Here is an 18,653-nt window from a genome sequence, read left to right as displayed (position 1 = left end):
ACTGTTGATTGATGATGATGAAGCAAGGACAGATGCCAGCTGAAGTTGAGAATCCTTATATGCAGATAGCAACAAGCAATTTTACTTTGGTCTTTAAGAAATCAAATCAATAATGCCCATGGACAAAAGAGACAGTTAACATAGAAAAATAATTTTCCTCCCCCTTTTTAAATTGGAAAGCAAACAACAAAATGCTGGGGAGCCATCTCTGAGGCAAGATAGCTGCAATACTGCAAGCAGTGGTTTCCTGGTGGTATAGACCTTTTTTTTTAAGAAAAAACAAACCAAACAAACATTTTATCAGGTGGAAATGTTACATTTTATTACTAAGTTCCATATGTGATTGTTTATGGGATCTTTTGGATGATTTTCCATATTTGTATGCAAAAAGAGCCAAGCCCAATACTCCAACTGCAGAAAGAGCAAAAAGCACATAGAGTGCTATTTCTGCATTCTGGGATGTCAGTTCCAATCCCAAAAAGCTCACGCTGTCAGCTGCTCCCGGAGTGGGCTCTGTTGGTGTCACTGAACGGGAAAACAATGAGAAAGTGTTAGGACAGAGCCTGGGGGACCTGTTCCATGCAGGTGTGGGCACTGCTGCTTCCTGCCTCCACAAGGCTTTCAGCAGTGCTGTCCAGTATTCTGGCAGGGGCCGTAATTCTGGGGAATCAGGGGTTGAACCAATTTCAGCTCAGAGTAAATGCACAGCTGAGGCTGATAAGTGTAATTCCTGGTAGTACAGGTGAGTATTCTCATTCCCAAACCCCCACACTAACACTGGTGGCTGTTCATTGTACTGCTCCAGTTGAGAAGACACAAATCACAAAAGAATCGGTATTTCCAAAGCCTTACCCAAAACAAGGATTTGTATAAAGCATTCAAAACTTTTTCTAAACAATCTTGTGGGAGTATTGAATGTGTGCGGTTTGGAAAGCATCTTGGGCAGTTCTGTTAGAGAAAAGTCTAATGGAATAGCTTTTGCTACATTTTGGAGACCGGCGTGTTAAGGTGCTCTTGCACAAGATTGTGCTGTTGGTCTGGTGTTGCATAGGGAAGTGACATTGATTGGAGTCCTTAAAAATAATAGTGCAGAAAATGGTGGTGTCTCTAAAGACCTTAAGATTATGGAACTCTTTTAGGATCAGATGCAAACACAAAAGCATCATTTCTGCTGTGTCACTTACCTTCTGGCTCCTGTTCCAGACAGGGATGTGGGCCTGTTGCTGGGTCTGGAAACCCATTGCAGTTTATGATCTGTGAGTAATACTTGGCTGAGGCCTTGGGGCGCCGTGGCAAGGCAGGGTCTGAGAAATTTACGTGGTAGAGCCCAAACTTTTCCTGATACCCCACTGCCCACTCGAAGTTATCCATCAGTGTCCACGCAGTGTAGCCCCGTAAGTCGACGCCGTCGAGTGCAACGGCTGCAGGCAGAGAAGAGAGAAGAGAGAGCAGGTTGGTGGTCACCCCTCAGCCAGCCAGGGCAGGAAGGTGCTCCAGCACATCCACACTTAGCCCACAGTGAGGTTATTGCCACTTTGGCCTCATTGGTTTTGTTCTCCCTATTCCCATCTCTTTCCTGTGTTGACTTGGCTCAGCGGCTTTGAGGTAGCTCAGCTGCCAAGTTACAGCCAACAAGCAGCCAGGGTAGTTCACTCAGTGCCCAGGAGTGGGCGCCGCTTTTCTCTGCTTCAAAAATCAAAGTTTTTGTTCAAGAAACAAAGGTTTAGGAACAGAGAAGAAAAGCCATCAAAATGCAACCATTGCTTAAACTACTGTATGTGGGGCCTTGCTGCTACACGGCAGTAAATGAGCACTTCCTGAACACCTGGCTGGCAGTTCCCAGTATGTCAGAAAAGCAAACTGAAAAAGCCCTTTCCTGAAGTTGTTTGACCACTGCTGTAACTGAAACCAGTTTGGGGGTTGGGTTTTTACAGTTTTTTAACAAAGATGCAGTTTTTAGACACAGCAGTAGTCAGACTAGAAGCCAAAATAGGAGTTTATCAGGTAGTAGTACCTTGTCTCACCAGGTGCAGCAAATCAAAAAACCTGCAGGTTACCCCACTAAACCCACAGTTTGTTCTTCCTTTAGATCATCTTTCCTGGCACAGTTGTGACTATCCATGGGGCAGTTTTTGGTAAACCCAAAGGCTGTTGGTAGTGGATTTGGTAAGCCCATGTGACTGTGTAACTTGCAAGTGTGATGGCAGTGGCCTTTCAGCTCTTCAAAACTTGCTTTACACACATCAGTCTTATGGCAAAGCCACTGCTGCTCTCTAGAGCTTTGGCTGACCAGATGTCAATAATCACTCTTACCTTTCAGTGCCTCATTAATGTAGGTCCGATAGTAATGCATTCTCCAAGTGTCATTGAATTGAAAGGCTCCCCTTTCCGAGACCCCATTTTCGGTCACATAAATGGGAGGGTTGTTGTACTCTTCCTTTATCCACCTGAGGATCTTCCTGAATCCAAAGGGCGTCACCTTCAGCCAGATGGAACCAGAGTTCAGCCAGCTGCGGTCGGTCACTGTGGCTGTGCCCCTGTGGAGAAGGACACTGCTCAGGGCCAGTCCCATGTGCCAGGCACCTCCATGCCCAGGGCTGAGGTGCTGCTGGTGCTCACAAGCCTGAAAACCACTTCTCATGCTTTGCTTTACAGTCATACGCTGTGTAAATCAGCTGTGGCTGAGGATGTGATGTTGGTTCCAAACCTTTGTATGCTACAACATCATTTCTACTTTTCAAGACATAATAGAGTGCTTGAGCACACAAAATTGCCCTTTACACCTATGTGCAGGAATGAAAGACAACCCACTGTCCTAAAGGGCTAAACATTAGATAATTTCACCTCTGTGTGGTCCCACCATTACCTGAATTGTCATTAGAAACACTAGTAAACGCCTACTGTTTACCTTTTGAAGCTGGGGAAAGAAATTAGTATATAAATTTAAAATCTTGACTTAGGCATACTTAACCATGAAGTGATTTAGGGTTTGAACTTACATTTATCCAATGCAGTGGGGGACCTAAATCTGTTAAACAGCAAATGGATCAATATCCATAAACCAGGATAACACAGTTCAAACTGCAGACTGGGGGCAGGAAATATGATAAATATTGTTTATCATCTCATGTCTGTAAAAACAAAGGGCTATTGCTGGACTTTTGTGAAAATAAAAGCACCACAGGTACTGCTGGGATATATTTTTCCTGGTATTGGTTATAACAGCTTAAAACACCTATCTCAGAGCTTTATTTGCTATAAATTTTATACTTGTCAGTTGACCCAGGCTCCAGGTGTGCAGATTTTACTTGACCAATAATTTACATTCATCTCTTACCTATCAGAGTCATATGATATAACACCCTTAGGATAGTTTAGGTTGTATGTTAAAACTGTGGTATAATGATTTAGACCAAAGTAGTCATATGTGCCTTTAATTCTTTGTTTTTCACTCTCAGTAAATTCTGGAAGTCTGCAAGAGAAAACAGAGAATACAATACACTTTGCACACACTCCATGGGTACTGCTGGGATCCCTGGTACCAGCACCACAAGCACAAGGAGAGAAAGTGGGAACTGGGAATGGAAAATTAGAATGTAATTGAGAGGGACCAATGAGTTTACTACATAGTTTTAAGAAAAGTTAAACAAATTTACCACAGGCATCAGGTAAAGTACTGTGTCTAATGCAGGGCAGTTACTGTGTCACTGAGCTGACAATTTATTACCCCAAAGATACATTACATTAGTAAATTTAGTTTGCAAAAGAGGTAAAGACAGGGAATAGGCAAAGCCCCCCTGCCTAGATTGGAACGAAGTGATTTTTAAGGTTCCAACACAAACCATTCTGTGGTTCTATGAAAATGTACACTAGAATTTTTCTGTGACGATATAATAAGCTTTTGTACAGTAACATTGGAATAGAATCATTGAAATGTATCATTTCTATAAGAAAAGCAGGTTTCAGCACAGTTAGTGAAACAAAAGCAGGTGTGTGCCTGGGCTCTTACCGGGACTTGCTCAGGCCCTGAGCCAGACTTCGTTCCCGAATCCTTCTTTTCATCACTTCATTATAATCACCATTTTTGAAAATGGGATGAGCAAACCACCCTAGAAAAAACTAAACCAGGAAATAAGGGAGGATAAATCATATATCAAAACATGGGATTTAGCCATTCCTCTGTCACGTGCTGCTTTATAGGTGATACCTGAATTTATAACGAACAGGCACACGGAGATACCCAAGGATGGATGCCAATATAACAGGAGTAAATTTAATAAGCTTTTGTCACTGCAACCATATTTTGTCTCATTTCTGTTGCATTCTTGATCAGCCCTCATAAGAGGCTACATACATTTCCATGCAGAGATGCCTCTGCCTCATCCTTTTATTTCAATGAGATGCTGACCTAGGCTCTGGGCACATCCAGCACCTGGAGAGGGGGTGTGACCAGGAGCAGCAGGGAGAGCTATGACCAGGGCTCTCTGTACCTGCAAGAATCGTCTGGCAGCTTCCACATCCTCCTGGTTGTGCGGGTTGCGTGGTTCTGCCCAGTCAGAGTTGATGGTGATGGAGATGAGCCCTCCCTGCTTGGCCCGGTAGGTCTCATTGTAGAGGTGCCAGACCTCTGCATGTGCCTTGATCAGGTTGTGTCCCACCACGTAGGGAGCGCGCCCAGGCCGAACGGAGATGCCTGCAGGGACAGGGACAGCACAGGCAGTGGACAGCACTTCCCAGCCCTCTCATGGCTGCCTCCCAGGTTAACACAACCTCGGGGCACCCAGAACTGCCCCTGGTAAAGGAATGAACATGCAACACCTGGTGCCCCGAGCCCAGCCCTGGGCTGGGATCAGTGCTTGGCACAGGCAGCTGAAGGAGCAGCTGCCATGGGAAGGCTGTGCAAGGAGGACCCTGCATCGCCCCCTCCTCCCTCAGGAGCGGGACATGGGCTGCCAGTCCTGGCAACAGGCTGCTGCTGCCACTATGGAGAGCAGAAAGCTGTGTGTTCAGGTTAGCTCACATCCCCTCCTCTTGGTTCTACCCTGCTGCTAAGCTGTGTCCTCCTCCAGCCGTAACTCTTCTCCACAGTCCCCAGAGGTGTTTTGGAAATGAGGTCTACTCTGGGCAACAAGTGTAATCTAGAGGCTGCAAGGAGGGGTGGAGTAGAAGAGTGGAAGAAGGAGGATGGGTCTTGGAGGTGACAGGCAGAGAGAAAGGACCACAGCAATCCAATCTGTCCACACCACACCATCTTCCTTGTTCTACCTTTGCAAGCCCCAAGCAGCTTCTCTGCTGCAGCATAAAACAATTGTGCTGACAGTGCTGTGAAGGCTGTGAGGTTATGCCCAGCAGTCTTACCTGGAGCAGCTGTGCCAACACCATAGCCAAGATATGCAGTGTTGTAGGGTTCATTGAGGGTTATCCAAAATTTCACTTTATCCCCCAGCCTCTGGAAAAGGACCTCAGCATATTCCTTAAACCTCTGAACTATAGTATCATTCTCCCACCCACCGACGTCCTGCAGCGCCTGTGGGAGGTCCCAGTGATAAAGAGTTACCTGTGTGGAAAGACAGCAGGACAAGGGACTCAACCAGTCATTCTTGCAGTAACTCAGACTCATTCATGAACACAAATAAACTGTGCTTTGATCTACAGTTACCTGTTCCTAACGTAGTTTGATGTTGTAGCAATCACTCATGCACTCAGTAAAATACCTTTTTGCCAGTTTCTTTAGGGACAGACTAATGAAGATGGAACCTTTTACCAAAAACCACCTGGTGACAGCAAGAACTCATCAGTCAAGGACTGCTGCACCTGCACTGATTCTCAGGTGCAATACAATCCACTAGAACACCTGTCTGGGCTGGTGCAGAGGTATGAGGACAGCTCATAGTCACTCAACAGTGCTAAAAGAGCTGATTGATGCAGGGGTGAGGTCACCATCCATTGTATGTGACAAACAACACCGACCAGTGGAGCTTCCTGACTCCCAGGAAAAGAACAAAGTTACATCCGTCTCTAAGAAAGGCAAGAAGGAAGATCCTGGGAACTATGTTAGTCAGTCTCACCTCAGTGTCTGGAAAGAACCCTGCATAGGTTCCTGTGGAATCTATTTCCAAGCACATGAGGGATGAGAAGGCAATTGGAAACAGCCAACAATAAGGTTACTGTGGTCTTTCTGGGGAGTAATTTCAACATATCCCTACATTCCAAGTTCCTTTTGCTTATTCAATAACCCATGTTTCTTCACAAAATGGAATGAAAAACCATGAAAAGCAATTTCTGTGTGGAGAAGGGTATGGACGGAAACACACATGTTGCTCTGAGGAAACACACATGTTGCTCCGAGCATCAGATTTGGGGTTTACTATTTTTTAGTTACCTGAAAGTTACTGGGTTTAGTTACCTGAGGCATAATGTTGGCTGCCAGAAGGGCATCAATCAGCCTTTCATAGTAGTTCAGTCCCATTTCATTGATGTATCTGGTGGTCCCATCTGGGAGGACACGGGACCAGGAGATTGAAAAACGATAGTGAGACACCTTGAGGCTTTTCAGCATTTCCACATCCTCCTCAATCTTGTGGTAGCTGTCACAAGCTACATCTCCAGTTGCATCATTGCCAATTCTCAAGGGAGTGTGGGAATATTTGTCCCAAATGCTAAGTCCTTTCCCATCTGCTCTCCATCCTCCTTCAATCTGTAATTGAAAATGGGGGAGATATTGTTAGCAAACCCAAATTTATGTCTTGGCCTAGCAAAGAATTCAGCCTGTTATTCTTTGTGGTGCCACACAATGAGTTAACTCTCCACAGATACTTCAGGAGCCCATATCAGTTTCCTGACCTGGTAAGCTGCAGTTGCTACGCTCCACCAGAAGTTGTCTGGAAACTCTCCATACAAAAATTCCTCTTCCTTGGGCAGTGGGATGCCGTTATTGCGGATGATTTCTGCATAGTACACAGCAGAGCGCTTTGGCGTTCTTGGCCTGTTGGGGTTGTCAAAATCAATCTGGTGCAATCCAAATTTTGGATCATAACCATCCACCCATTCAAAGTTATCCATCAGAGACCAAACGTTGTATCCTTTCAGATTAACACCATCTACCTTGTAAGCTGAAAGACCAGAAAATAAATGGAGGAGCATCAGTGGCATAATCACACTTTAAATGAATCCTACAGAATTCACACACAAGCACATACAGGCTCCTAGTTACATACAGGTGGCACTGGTCAACTAAGATCATTAAGAGTATCTTCTTGTTGGAGGAAACAAAGCACAACCATGCAAAGGAGATAATAAAAACAAGCACTATGCTTATATTGTGTTCAGACTATTTAAAAACTGATATCAATCGCTTTTAAAAAGTACTCTTCAAAGAACTAAAATAACCAGAAATCTAGAGAGGAGACACACAACACCAACAGAACAAAAGAAAATTCTGGTACCTTTTAAAGCTTCATCAATGTATGTTTTGTAGTAAAATATCCTGGCATTGTCATCAACATCCGATTTGGTCTTTACCCCCACTCCATTCTCAATGATATATATTGGGGGGTTTCCATATTCCTCTTTGATCCAGTTCAGTAGCCTCCTCAGACCCCAGGCTACAGCCCGATGGTCACTGAGAGCTGAGGAAGGCCAGGAGCTGTCAACTGTTTTTGAAAGCTCCTGGTCATACTCGTAAGAGAAGGGCTTCAGACGTGTTGTTGAATGGGTTACAATTTTGGAGGAGTATGTGTTGAAGCAGAAGACATCTGCTGTGCCCCGGATGTATTCACGCTCCTCCTCGGTGAAAACCGGCAGGCGCGACGACGGCAGGTTCTGGAGCTCACTCCTGTTCCCAACTTTCCACTTCATGACCTCGGGGTAGTCCCCATTTTTGAAAATTGGGTGTGTGAACCAACCCACCAAAAACTGCAGGTACCTGTCAGCAGCTTCAATGTCCCTGGGGTCGCTTGGTGTCTTCGGCTCAGCCCAGCTAATGAAGGGGCACAGGGCAATGACCCCTGCCTGACTTGCTCTGTATTTGTCATCGTAGGTGTGGTAGGCCCTGGCATGAGCTTTCAGTAAGATGTGGGCAACCCTGTAGGGAGCACTGCCAGGGTCCTTGACACTGGGTGGGAATGTCCCGAGGCCATAGCCCAGCCAGGCAATGATGTTGGGTTCATTGAACGTAATCCAGAACTTCACCCTGTCCCCAAAGGTCCGGAAACAGAAGTCAGCAAAGCTGTCAAACAGGTCAATCAGCTCATCACTCTCCCAGCCACCAATGTCCTGAAGAGATTGTGGCAGGTCCCAGTGGTAGAGAGTGACAATTGGAGTGATGTTGTTTGCAACCAGTCCATCAATGAGACGGTTGTAGTAGTCAACTCCGTGGCTGTTGATTGAGTTGTTCCTTCCAGTGGGGAAAATTCGAGGCCAGGACAGGGAAAAGCGGTAATTCTTTACCCCTAAGGCTCTCAGCAGGTAAATATCTTCCTCCACCTTGTTGTAGCTATCACAAGCTGTATCTCCAGTATCATTATTGTTTATATTCCCTGGGACATGGGTGAAGTTATCCCAAATGCTGGGTCCTTTGCCATCGGCATCCCAACCTCCCTCTATCTGGTAGGCAGAGGAAGACACACCCCATGTAAAATCCTCTGGGAATGTCCCATAAAAGTACATGTCTCTTTCATGAGCAGTCTGGGATGAAAACTTCTGCCAGACAACCTTTGCTTTGGAGGGAACTTCTGATGCTGGTAAATTAGGCAGCTTTGATGGCACAGGTCGGTCAAACACCACTGGTGCAGAAGATCTGCCCAAGGCTTTGGATGGAAAACCATTCTTTTCAATAACACTGGAATAGAAGTAAGCAGATGCCTTGGGAGTCCTTGGTCTGTTGCTATCTTCAAAGTTCACGTGATGCAGCCCAAATTTTAGGCTGTATCCCACTGGGCCCTCAAAGCCATCAAGCAGGGATCGAGCAATGTAGGACCGAACATCAACAGCATCCAGTTTCACCGCTGCCACAGAAACAACGAGACACTGTAATTACCCACCTGAACATTTCCTGAACACAGCTCAGCACAACAGAAGCAGCACAGCCAAGGATATGTGTGACAAGCCAAGCACTTACAAACGGTTTTAAAGGCTAGAAAAACCTCCCAAACAATTAAGAATATCTGGCAGAAAAAGCAGTCAGCACAGTAATAGGAGCTGGTGATATGCTTAGTGATAGAAATGTGTGAGAAAAGAAGTATTACTCAAGAGGTATCTGAGTACAGGACACTTGTGCCACTGGTATCCCTTCCCTGTGTTCTTGTTTTCAAGCAGATTTCATCAATTTAGATGTATGGTGCACTTTTAGATTTAACACTGTAATTAAAGTGAAACATTGCAGGTATTTAGAGCTTGGCTATATTCCCTGAGCACAGGAGAGCTTCTTTTAGCAGAACAGTGTACCCAATACCAGCAGAGGCAAGTCCAGCATCCCTCCTCACATTGCCTACAAAAAAAAGCACGAAATCTCTCTCATTCAAAAAAAGTTCACTCCCATGTGCAGTCCATCCTCTTTACTTCTGATGAGGCATAACAGCAATGCTAAATTGTGTTTTCTGTAGCTCTTTCAACACTTCTAGGAGTATGTTGAGATCTACGTCAAGAAGATCAAATGCTGATCTTCAGTACACACTGATCACCAACATATTTAATGCATCATATTTAATGTTTTCCTGACAGTATTGTTTAGTCTATCTAGAGAGCATCAGTCAAATCTCTATTTGAAATCTCAGCTCTCTATGCTTGTCCAGAACTTGCCACTAACACTATTTTTATGTCAAACAATACACATCTTGCAAAGATACAAGCATAACTTGAACATTCTACAAGCATAACTTAAACATTCTCAAAATGATTGAGGTAGAAATTTTATGGAGATATTTTCAGTATGAAGTGCTTGCTGCCAGTTAGATCCGATTAATCGGTAGAGGCAGTTCAGCCCCAATTTATGAGATGTCTTCATGCAAGAGCCTGCAGGCCAATCATCTCCAGGGGAGCAGGAGTATATAAAAAACCAGTGTTCTCACAGAGGGACTGACCTTAGGGTCCAGGCTACATTAATACATAAATATGAAAAATGCATTCCAACATCTAAAGAGAATGGAGAGTTCTGTATCTGGACACCAGAGAGGCTTAAGTATATAAGGTCACACTCATTACCTACACAACAGGCAGCTGACATCACATCACTGTGCAAGTGGTGATGTTTTAAAGTTAACCACCATGGAAGGGCTAGAATAACTACTTGCCATGATTAAAAAAAAAAATAATAATTTGATTTCTCCATACCCTTCAGGGCCTCATCGATGTACTGGCGGAAGTAATCCACTCGCAGAGTGTCGTTGAGAAGATCCCCGGTGTCTCCTGTCGGCACACCACTCCCTGCTATGTATATTGGGATCTTTGACCCGGTGTATTCCTGGGATACAAACTTCAGCAGCCTTCTTAATCCCCAAGGGACCACATGGATCCAAGAAGAGGCAGCCTGTGGCCAGGAAGGATCTACATGCAAGGAGAAGTTCCCAATGCTCTCATAGCCTGGTGTGCACATCCCATTAGCCCCGGCACTGACCAGGCGGGAAGTGTAATGGGAAAGGCCAAAGAAATCTGCAGTCCCTTTCACCCAGGACTTCTCCTCCTCCGTAAACACAGGCAGCTGTGCGACTGTTGTGAAGCACTGCTGGTTCACTTCCTGGATCTGAGCCTTCAGCATATCTGGGTAATCACCATTAACAAATATGGGGTGAGCAAACCAGCCAAGCATGAACTGCAGGTACCTCTCAGATGCCCTCACATCCTCGGAGCTGGTTGGAGTCTTGGGTTCAGCCCAGTCCGAGTTCAGCACCATCCCCACCTTTCCCAGTTGCTGAGAACGGTATTTGCTGTTATACAGGTGCCAGACCTTGGCATGAGCCTTGAGAATTGTGTGAGCAACCTGGGAGCAGAAAGCAGAGGAAAATGTGTCAGACTGCATTGCATAGAAACTCTTAAGCATTGGGTTTATTGCCACGTGAAAATGTCCTCTCCATCCAAAAGAAAACACCTTGACAAAACAATGACAGACAAGGAGTGTAGGAAGTTTTGGAATAAGCAAAAGAATCTAACTATCCATCAACACCAGCTTTCAGAATAGAAAAATGAAGTAATAACACCTAGCCTCTGTTAACTAACCCATTTTCAACAAGTATCGTAGATCCAACAACCACATTGTTGTCTCAGAGACCACTTTAGGCTTGAACATAGTTAAAGCACAGAACCATCAGAGGAAAACAACCCACCAAGAGTAGCTGCAGGATCCCAATTATTCCTGTGCCCCTACCTTGTAAGATGCTGCTCCCGGGTCAGTGATTCCTGGAGGATGCTCTCCAGTGCCATAGCCAGCGTAGCTGATAACCCAGGGCTCATGGAATGTAATCCAGAGCTTGACCCGATCCCCAAACGTGGAAAAGCAGAAGTCTGCGTAGCTCACAAAAGCATCTATGATACTTTCATTCTGCCAGCCACCAAGAGCCTGCAGAGCTTGGGGCAGGTCCCAGTGGAAGAGAGTCACCATGGGCTCAATGTTAGAGTCTAACAACTGGTCAATTAATTGGCTGTAAAAATCAACACCCTTGGAATTGATGGTCTCGTTGGTGCCAGCAGGGAAAATTCTAGACCAGGATAAAGAAAATTTGTACAGCTGGGGGTGAAGACCCCTAAGCAGGTAAATGTCATAGCTGGTTTTATAGTAGCTGTCACATGCCACGTCTGCTGTTTGGTTCATGTGGACATGGCCCCCATGCCCAAACTGATCCCAGATGCTTTCTCCTTTCCCATCCTCTGCCCAAGCTCCTTCGATGTTAAAGGCACCTGTGGATATGCCCCAGAGGAAACCATGTGGGAAAACATCTTGCAGGAAAGAATCCCTCTCCGATTCAGACTGTTCAGCAAACATTTCCCAGACTGTTTGATAGGAGGACCGAGGGGCAAGAACAGCATCTAGGTTTTCCTGCAAAGTATTTGTTTCGCTGGAAATAGAATAAATAGAAGTTAAAATCTCCAAGGTAGATGCATGTGCCATAGAACTTGCAAACATGGAGTATAAAGGAATCATGTGGTTCCCATTCAGGTCACATTAGTCACCTATAGCTCCTTTGACATCTGATCAATCCAACCCTGCTGTCTCCCAGCTGGGACACGAAGGTGCAGGGCAGTGGGGTAACCACAGAACAGCTCTTTGCACAGAGAGTCTCATAATTCATTAGTTAGGCCAGAGGTGCCAACAAAATCCTTGCAGTGAGCAGCAATTTCCCTTGCTACAACTGCTTCATGAGTTTCCATAGGATAAGCTAAAACTAGTCAATCCTGCTACTGTAATCCTTAGCATCTCCCTGCACAATGAGATCTCCCACGTTTCCATAAGCTCAGTTGGCTTCTCCCCTAGGAAATCCTCTATTGGATTTGTTTATTTATAACCACTTTGCTCTTGAAAAAAGCAGAAGGCTTGAAATATGTACTTGTAATTATTGGCTTGAAGGTGCAATTTGGGTAACCAAGGATGAGAGAGTAGAGAGGATTACATTATAGGATTAGTAGCAGGATAGAGGATTGCAAGTAATTGGAAGAGACTGGCTCAGCAGAAAGACAGCCCTTTGCAGCCCCTTCAGCAACTAACAGCAGACTTTACCACTAAAATGTCTTGTCTCTCCCTGCACATAGGTTTCTAGAGGATGCTGTTTATTACTGTACATTTTTGTAGTGTTATATAGTATTACGGTATTTGATTGTAGTACCTCAAAACCTCAGAGAAGTAGTCCAAGAAATCATTAACATCACACCCAACCATACGTGCTTCTTCTTTATTAATAGCTGAAAACAAACAAATGGTAAGTGAGGGGTGTAGTCGTAACTTAGATGCCATGGACTGCATGACCCTGTTTGTGCAATTACACCTTGAGAAACAAGGTGCACTTCATAACTAATAGCTATTTTTCTCAGGTCAAATGTATTGAGTTTTTAATTAAACTTAAAAATGCATATTAAAAAATGATCATAGTATCATAGAATCTCTTAGGTTGGAAAATACCTCTAAGATCATCAAGTCCAACTGATAACCCAGCACTGCCAAACAACACTAAACCATGTCCCTAAGTGCCACATCTATGTTTCTTTTAAAGCCCTATGGGGATGGTGACTCCAGAATTGCCAACCATGCCAATCTAACACTAAACCATGTCCCCAGGTGACACATCTGCATGTGTTTTAAGTTCCTACAGGGGATGGTGACTCCCCCACTTTCCTGGGCAGCCTGTAACAGTGCTTGACAACGCTTTCAGTGAAGAAATTTTTCCTAATATCCAACCTAAACCTCTCCCACTGCAACTTGAGGCTGATGAAAATGACGAAAAGATTTGGGGAAGATTTCCTGCTTCTGCTCCCTCAATGTTCACCATCCACCCTTAATTTTCCAATAAGGCTATAAAAAACCATAAAGTTATTTTATCTAATAGCAGCAGCCTAGATTGGATGATTTGGAATTTCCGCCATAAGTTATCATGCAGATTTTAAATAAAAAACTCTCCTCCTTCTTGAAACATCACTCACCTGTGACAATGGCAGCTGCTGGTATGAAAGGATTCTCTTCCACGGAAGCACAATCAAGGACCTTTAGACTAAAAACCAAGATGTCTTTGTCCTTCCAGACACTCTGCAAAACCAGAAATCAGGGAGCAGTATGAAGAGAAGCATCAGCCATCTAGTAAAACCACGTTCTTGGCATTTTTTGCATTTTACATGGGCAGCTCCTTATCCTGCTACCCAGATGCTGGAAGACTCTGTGCTTATGGATTTTAAGAATGCAAAAAACTATCAGAGGTTAATTTATGTAATAATAGGTACCAGCCTACAGCATCACTGATGTTGGTGCTGCCATGAGATCTAATCCGTTAATAAACTCACCCTCAGCAACATTTCTAGCACTGCCTCTGCTGATGAGGAATGTGAAGTTTGGTAGCACCGTTGTAGAGCCCATGCTAGAGTTTAATATCTTTCAGCGTACAGGTATTGGCCTAACAGCTTATCAAACACTTAGCATGCGAGAGAGAAGGTTTTTCAGTCCTGGACAAAAGAATTCTGCCATTCCAGTTGGTAATGCAGCAATAATAAGCATTGACCAAGATAATCCTTTCCAGCACTTTCCATCAACTGTTTTTAAGTCAGAGTAACAACAGAGAAATGAGCACTTCGCAGCTGCTTCCTAGTGTAGCTCACAGAAAGTCAGAACTGTTTAGACATGCATCACAGCACATGAAATTCTGCTCCTATTTATGTCCTGTTGTTTGCTGCTATAATTCTAATGCTGTGCATAACATTACCTGGAATTCACTCAATTTCTTGTAGAAATCTGTTTCATTTCCACAATGGTACTGAAGGCTAAGAGACACAAAGTCTACTGAATCCTGGAAACAAGAAAAAGAAAAGAATCATGCTGGAGGAAAATGTTTTTTTTTTTAAGTATTACATTAAAAATACATAAAACTGTGTAAGGTTTGATAAAGACATATTTCGGGAGTAAGAAGCCATACAGCTGCATGGGAGCCCTGGACAATATAATGAGCCCAAACTGGATACTGTATGGGAAGATGTGTTTTGCGTGTCTCTTACTAAAAAAAGAAGTTGTTAAACTAAATTAAATTCTATTTTATGAATTTAATATTAATGATTTACAGTTAATTTCTTAATTAGTAAGATTATGTTTATGATTAATCAGAGAAACCTTTTAAACTGTGTGGTTCAGGTAGGCTTTATCAATAACCCTTGGTTGAAAGTCCACTTCAGAAATCTTTAATCATTCCATATCACGAGGGTTTTCCCACTAGAAGTCAACAACCTTAAAGGAACAGACTGCATTCTCTTATTAAACCAGCTGATGAAGTTGGAAGAAAACTGATAAGATTTCAGTTTGTTTTTCAGTCCAAGGTTCTCTTCTAGTTTCATCAGCTCATCTAAAACAACTTCTTTGCTCTCTCTACAAACCACACCTTGCTTAAATCCTTGCAATGTCACACCTACAACGTTGCTTGACCTGGTTCTAAGGTTTGAAGGATTAAGCAAAAAACCCCACAGTGTCATCTGTGCACTGTATCCTACATCAACATCCTCTGGGTGAGGACAGCTATGAACAGGGAACTGGATCTTTAAGAAAGGATGTCATTGCCTTTGTAGAGATTATATTCTCCTCGTGTTGTGCCATCTCTGTGAAACTGCATCACTTTTAGCACAGCTCAGACTGGGATTTAACAAAATCAGCAGATATTTTAAATAGCAGCTAATTAAGATAAAGTATTGATATATTTGGTGGTGCATTAAGTACACCTGCAAAGAAAATGGTAACAGGTACACTTTTTGGAGACGCCTTGTCATTTAGCAAGTATATTGCTAAAATTGTCAATTATGAGAACAAATTTGTCTCCATGTAGCTTAATCAGTGCCTACCAGCCAAGAAAGGATGCTGAAACAATTTTTAAATCAGCAAGTTTCACATAATCAGACTAATCCAATAATTAAAGCTTACCAAACTGTTCAACTGATCAACCTGCTAAAATCTTATTTAACTTGCAACAAGTCATTTGATCCCATACATAAAAACAAAGCTAAATCAACGCAAATTTATATAATTTTGGAAATATTTCCTCAAGGTGTCACCTGAAGAGAAACTGAAAGCAATTCTGATGGAGTCATGTCTTGGACAGTGCTTATTTCCAAAGCAATGGACAGCTTTCCACCTTGAGAGAGAAAGAGGCAGTCTGCTAGTAACATATTAAGGACAAATAAAATTTCAGTTTACTGAAGTTATTTTAAAACCAGTTTTAAATTGTTGAAGCTGTGGAACATCAGACAGTGCTCCAGGTAGTTGATTTTAGAATACCCATTGTGGTTTCAATGGAGAGCTGAAGAAGGTAGAAATTCAAAGGCACCATTCAAATTTTCATGCCTTTGTGATGGTTCTACAGTTTTCAAATTTTTTTAATCCATTCTATACTGAATGCTTCTGAGATGCTGGGGTGGCAGGAACTTGGAGGGACAGGAGATGCAGGAGGGAAGATGGGCAACTTCCAAGGGCTATCACCAGATAGTGTGAACTGTACAACAAAGTATTCCTGACAAATGCAAGAATTAAAAATTTGGGAAAAGAAATGGTGACTCAGCCAGCTCTACTGGTTGTCTGTCTGGGACAGAAAAATTCCAAGGCCAAAGAAGGCAGACCCAAGGTGACAGCTGCTCGGAAAATCCCAGGTACCCATCATGGAAGAGGTGAAATTCTGTTGCTCTGTGTAACACCAGTAGATTTGGGATTTAATTACTGTAAACCCCAGGATCTGCAACAAGGAAAGTCAAACAAAGGACATTGCAGACTTCCTCACAGTTATTATCGCATAGAAGACTTCTTGTGCCTTGTTTTTTCACACTTTCAGGTACATTTCAGAAAGGTTTTAGTCCTTCCTCTGCAGGTCAGAAAAAGGTACACAAAAATATCTACACAGAGACTGCATGTAGCAGTTGCCATTTAATTCCATCATGAAATATTTATGAGTCATATTGAAAAACCCCTCTCCCTGCTCTCCTTACCCACTGGTGAGATCATCTCATGGAGAGTAGTGTAAAATCCTTCATGAGCAGCAGCCACAGCCTGGACTTGTTCCTGGGGGTCATTGTAGGGCAGGCTTTGAAGGACCTCTGGCAGATCACTGAAGGAGAGCCATGCATCCACCAGGTCCCCAAAGGCATGGAAGCTGAACTCTGCATACTCCACAAAAAGCCTGTTAAAAGCCCTGCCATTCCTCCCGCTGGCCTGCGCGGCCACGGCGCCGGGCACTCGCCCCTGGTGCAGAACCAGCACGGCTCTGAGGCCTGCAGCAGCCAGGGCCTCCAGCAGCTGCCGGTAGCACCACACCTGGGCTCCATCCGCCTTCGTGGCGTTCCCCTCGGGAAGAAGGCGAGCCCACGGCAGGAGGACTTTGTAGTGCGTCACCCCGAGCTCACGGAGCGGGGAGAAGTACCGGGGCAGCTCGGAAGCCACAAGGTCTGGCTGGCACTGTGCTGCAGCCATGCCAGGGCCCTGCTGGTCCTTGGGCAGGACCTGGTCCTGCAGACCCAATCTCTCTGCCAGCTCACTGGGTAGAGGCCCAGCAATGGTGATAAAATTCCGAGCAAATTCCCCATCTATCCCAAGGCTGAGAGACGCCAAGAGAAAGATGACTGTCTTACAAATCAGGTCCATTTCTGAGCCTGGCTTCAGAAACAGTTATTCCACACTACTTATACGCTAGCAGAAGTAATATTTAACTGAAATTGTCTGCTCCACAGATAAGGTTCCCTGAACTAGCTGACATGGGAATAACAGACCAGGACTTCCAATCAGTAGATAAACAGGCAAATGGATGAACACAAAAAACACTCTCACTCAGTTAGAGAAAGGTAATGTGAAAACATTTTCTGAGATGCTCACGTTTCCCTTTAGGCTTAAATATCAGTTGACATTTGCTAATATTGCCTTCCATTTAGAGGAAGACGAAATAAGGAGATAAACTTTCCTTCTCCTTTTGGCCTTTTTCAGCTTTAGAAGAATCCCAGCACAGCTCTGGGTGCAAAAAACAACCATAGCAGAGTTATCTGCATGGCTGGGGCTGGGTCCACGGCTTAGGGCATGGAGGGCAGCAGGAGGCACGTTTGCTCTCTAATTCCTGGGTGGATAAAGGAAATCTGAGATGTGGTACCTCACCCAGTTGGAAAAGTGACTCTTAGGTGAATTCAGGCAGCAGCAACAGTGTGCTTCCTCCTACCTAATAACATCCCAGGAATCTGAGTCTCATTTCTTTGCTTTCCAAAGCACTCCCTCCTTCAGCCCTGAAAACACTGCTCTCCTGGCTGGGTGGACACATTCAGGTGACCCACCTGAACTGCTGCAGGGCAGAGGTAACTCAGCTCTTCTACATTTCAATACAGCAAAACTGAAGAGCTGAGAACATTTTTAAATCAACTAAATACAAAATCCTACATACCTACAGTGAAATGGTGGGTCCATCTCAGAGTTCATTTCCTTTAATAACTAGAATTTTGTCTAAAGTGTACCTGGAATCATCTGGGCAAGTTCTTGCTGTCAAGCAATACTGATCTTTAAGTTACAGCAGAAGACATCTCTCAACATTTGCTGTTACTCAAACCTTATACAGAGATTGTAATTTGTGTACTTTGATGTTATTTCATTCCCAGATGATTTTTTTTTCAGGAAGCCCTAAACAGCTCGCCGTAACATTGTGCTGACTGCTCCAAAGAAGTTCCTTTCACTCTGATGTCTGAATAGCAAGTCTGAACAGGAACCTTAGAGCACCACCTGGTGCTTACTTTTCAGTACAGCTGCATTAACTCAGAGAAAACCCCTCTCAGCCTACAGAACTGGGGAAAGAAGCAGAAAAAAATACTTTCTCCTACATGAAGTGTATTTATTTTCAAACAAAGATTCAGAGGAGGGGAGGGGGAAACGCATAATGAAGGCCCAACATCTTCCTATCCTAATTTTGAAAGTAAAGGAGCAATATAGAATAACATGAAAATGTTGTTGCAGCTGGGTGGCT

At 43.9% G+C, this 18,653-nt stretch overlaps 1 protein-coding gene across 1 annotated transcript; it reads right to left on the bottom strand.

The window, feature by feature from the left end:
• Positions 1-313: 313 nt before the first annotated feature.
• On the bottom strand, positions 314-17,299 carry LCT (lactase). The gene is made up of 17 exons (XM_019290150.3): positions 16,648-17,299; positions 15,724-15,803; positions 14,394-14,477; positions 13,624-13,726; positions 12,813-12,888; positions 11,360-12,047; positions 10,330-10,975; positions 7,446-9,005; positions 6,844-7,112; positions 6,407-6,697; positions 5,359-5,557; positions 4,491-4,693; positions 4,010-4,119; positions 3,338-3,472; positions 2,314-2,537; positions 1,185-1,421; positions 314-525 (listed from the first exon to the last, which is right to left on the bottom strand). The coding sequence occupies exons 1-17, from the start codon at positions 17,297-17,299 to the stop codon at positions 314-316; spliced, it is 5,769 nt and encodes a 1,922-aa protein (XP_019145695.3).
• Between the last annotated feature and the right edge of the window lie 1,354 nt (positions 17,300-18,653).

Source organism: Corvus cornix, chromosome 7, assembly GCF_000738735.6.
Source record: "Corvus cornix cornix isolate S_Up_H32 chromosome 7, ASM73873v5, whole genome shotgun sequence".
In the NCBI taxonomy this organism is placed as follows: domain Eukaryota; kingdom Metazoa; phylum Chordata; class Aves; order Passeriformes; family Corvidae; genus Corvus; species Corvus cornix.
The sequence above is the reverse complement of the archived record's forward strand: the minus strand, read 5'-3'. Positions and strand labels throughout refer to the sequence as shown.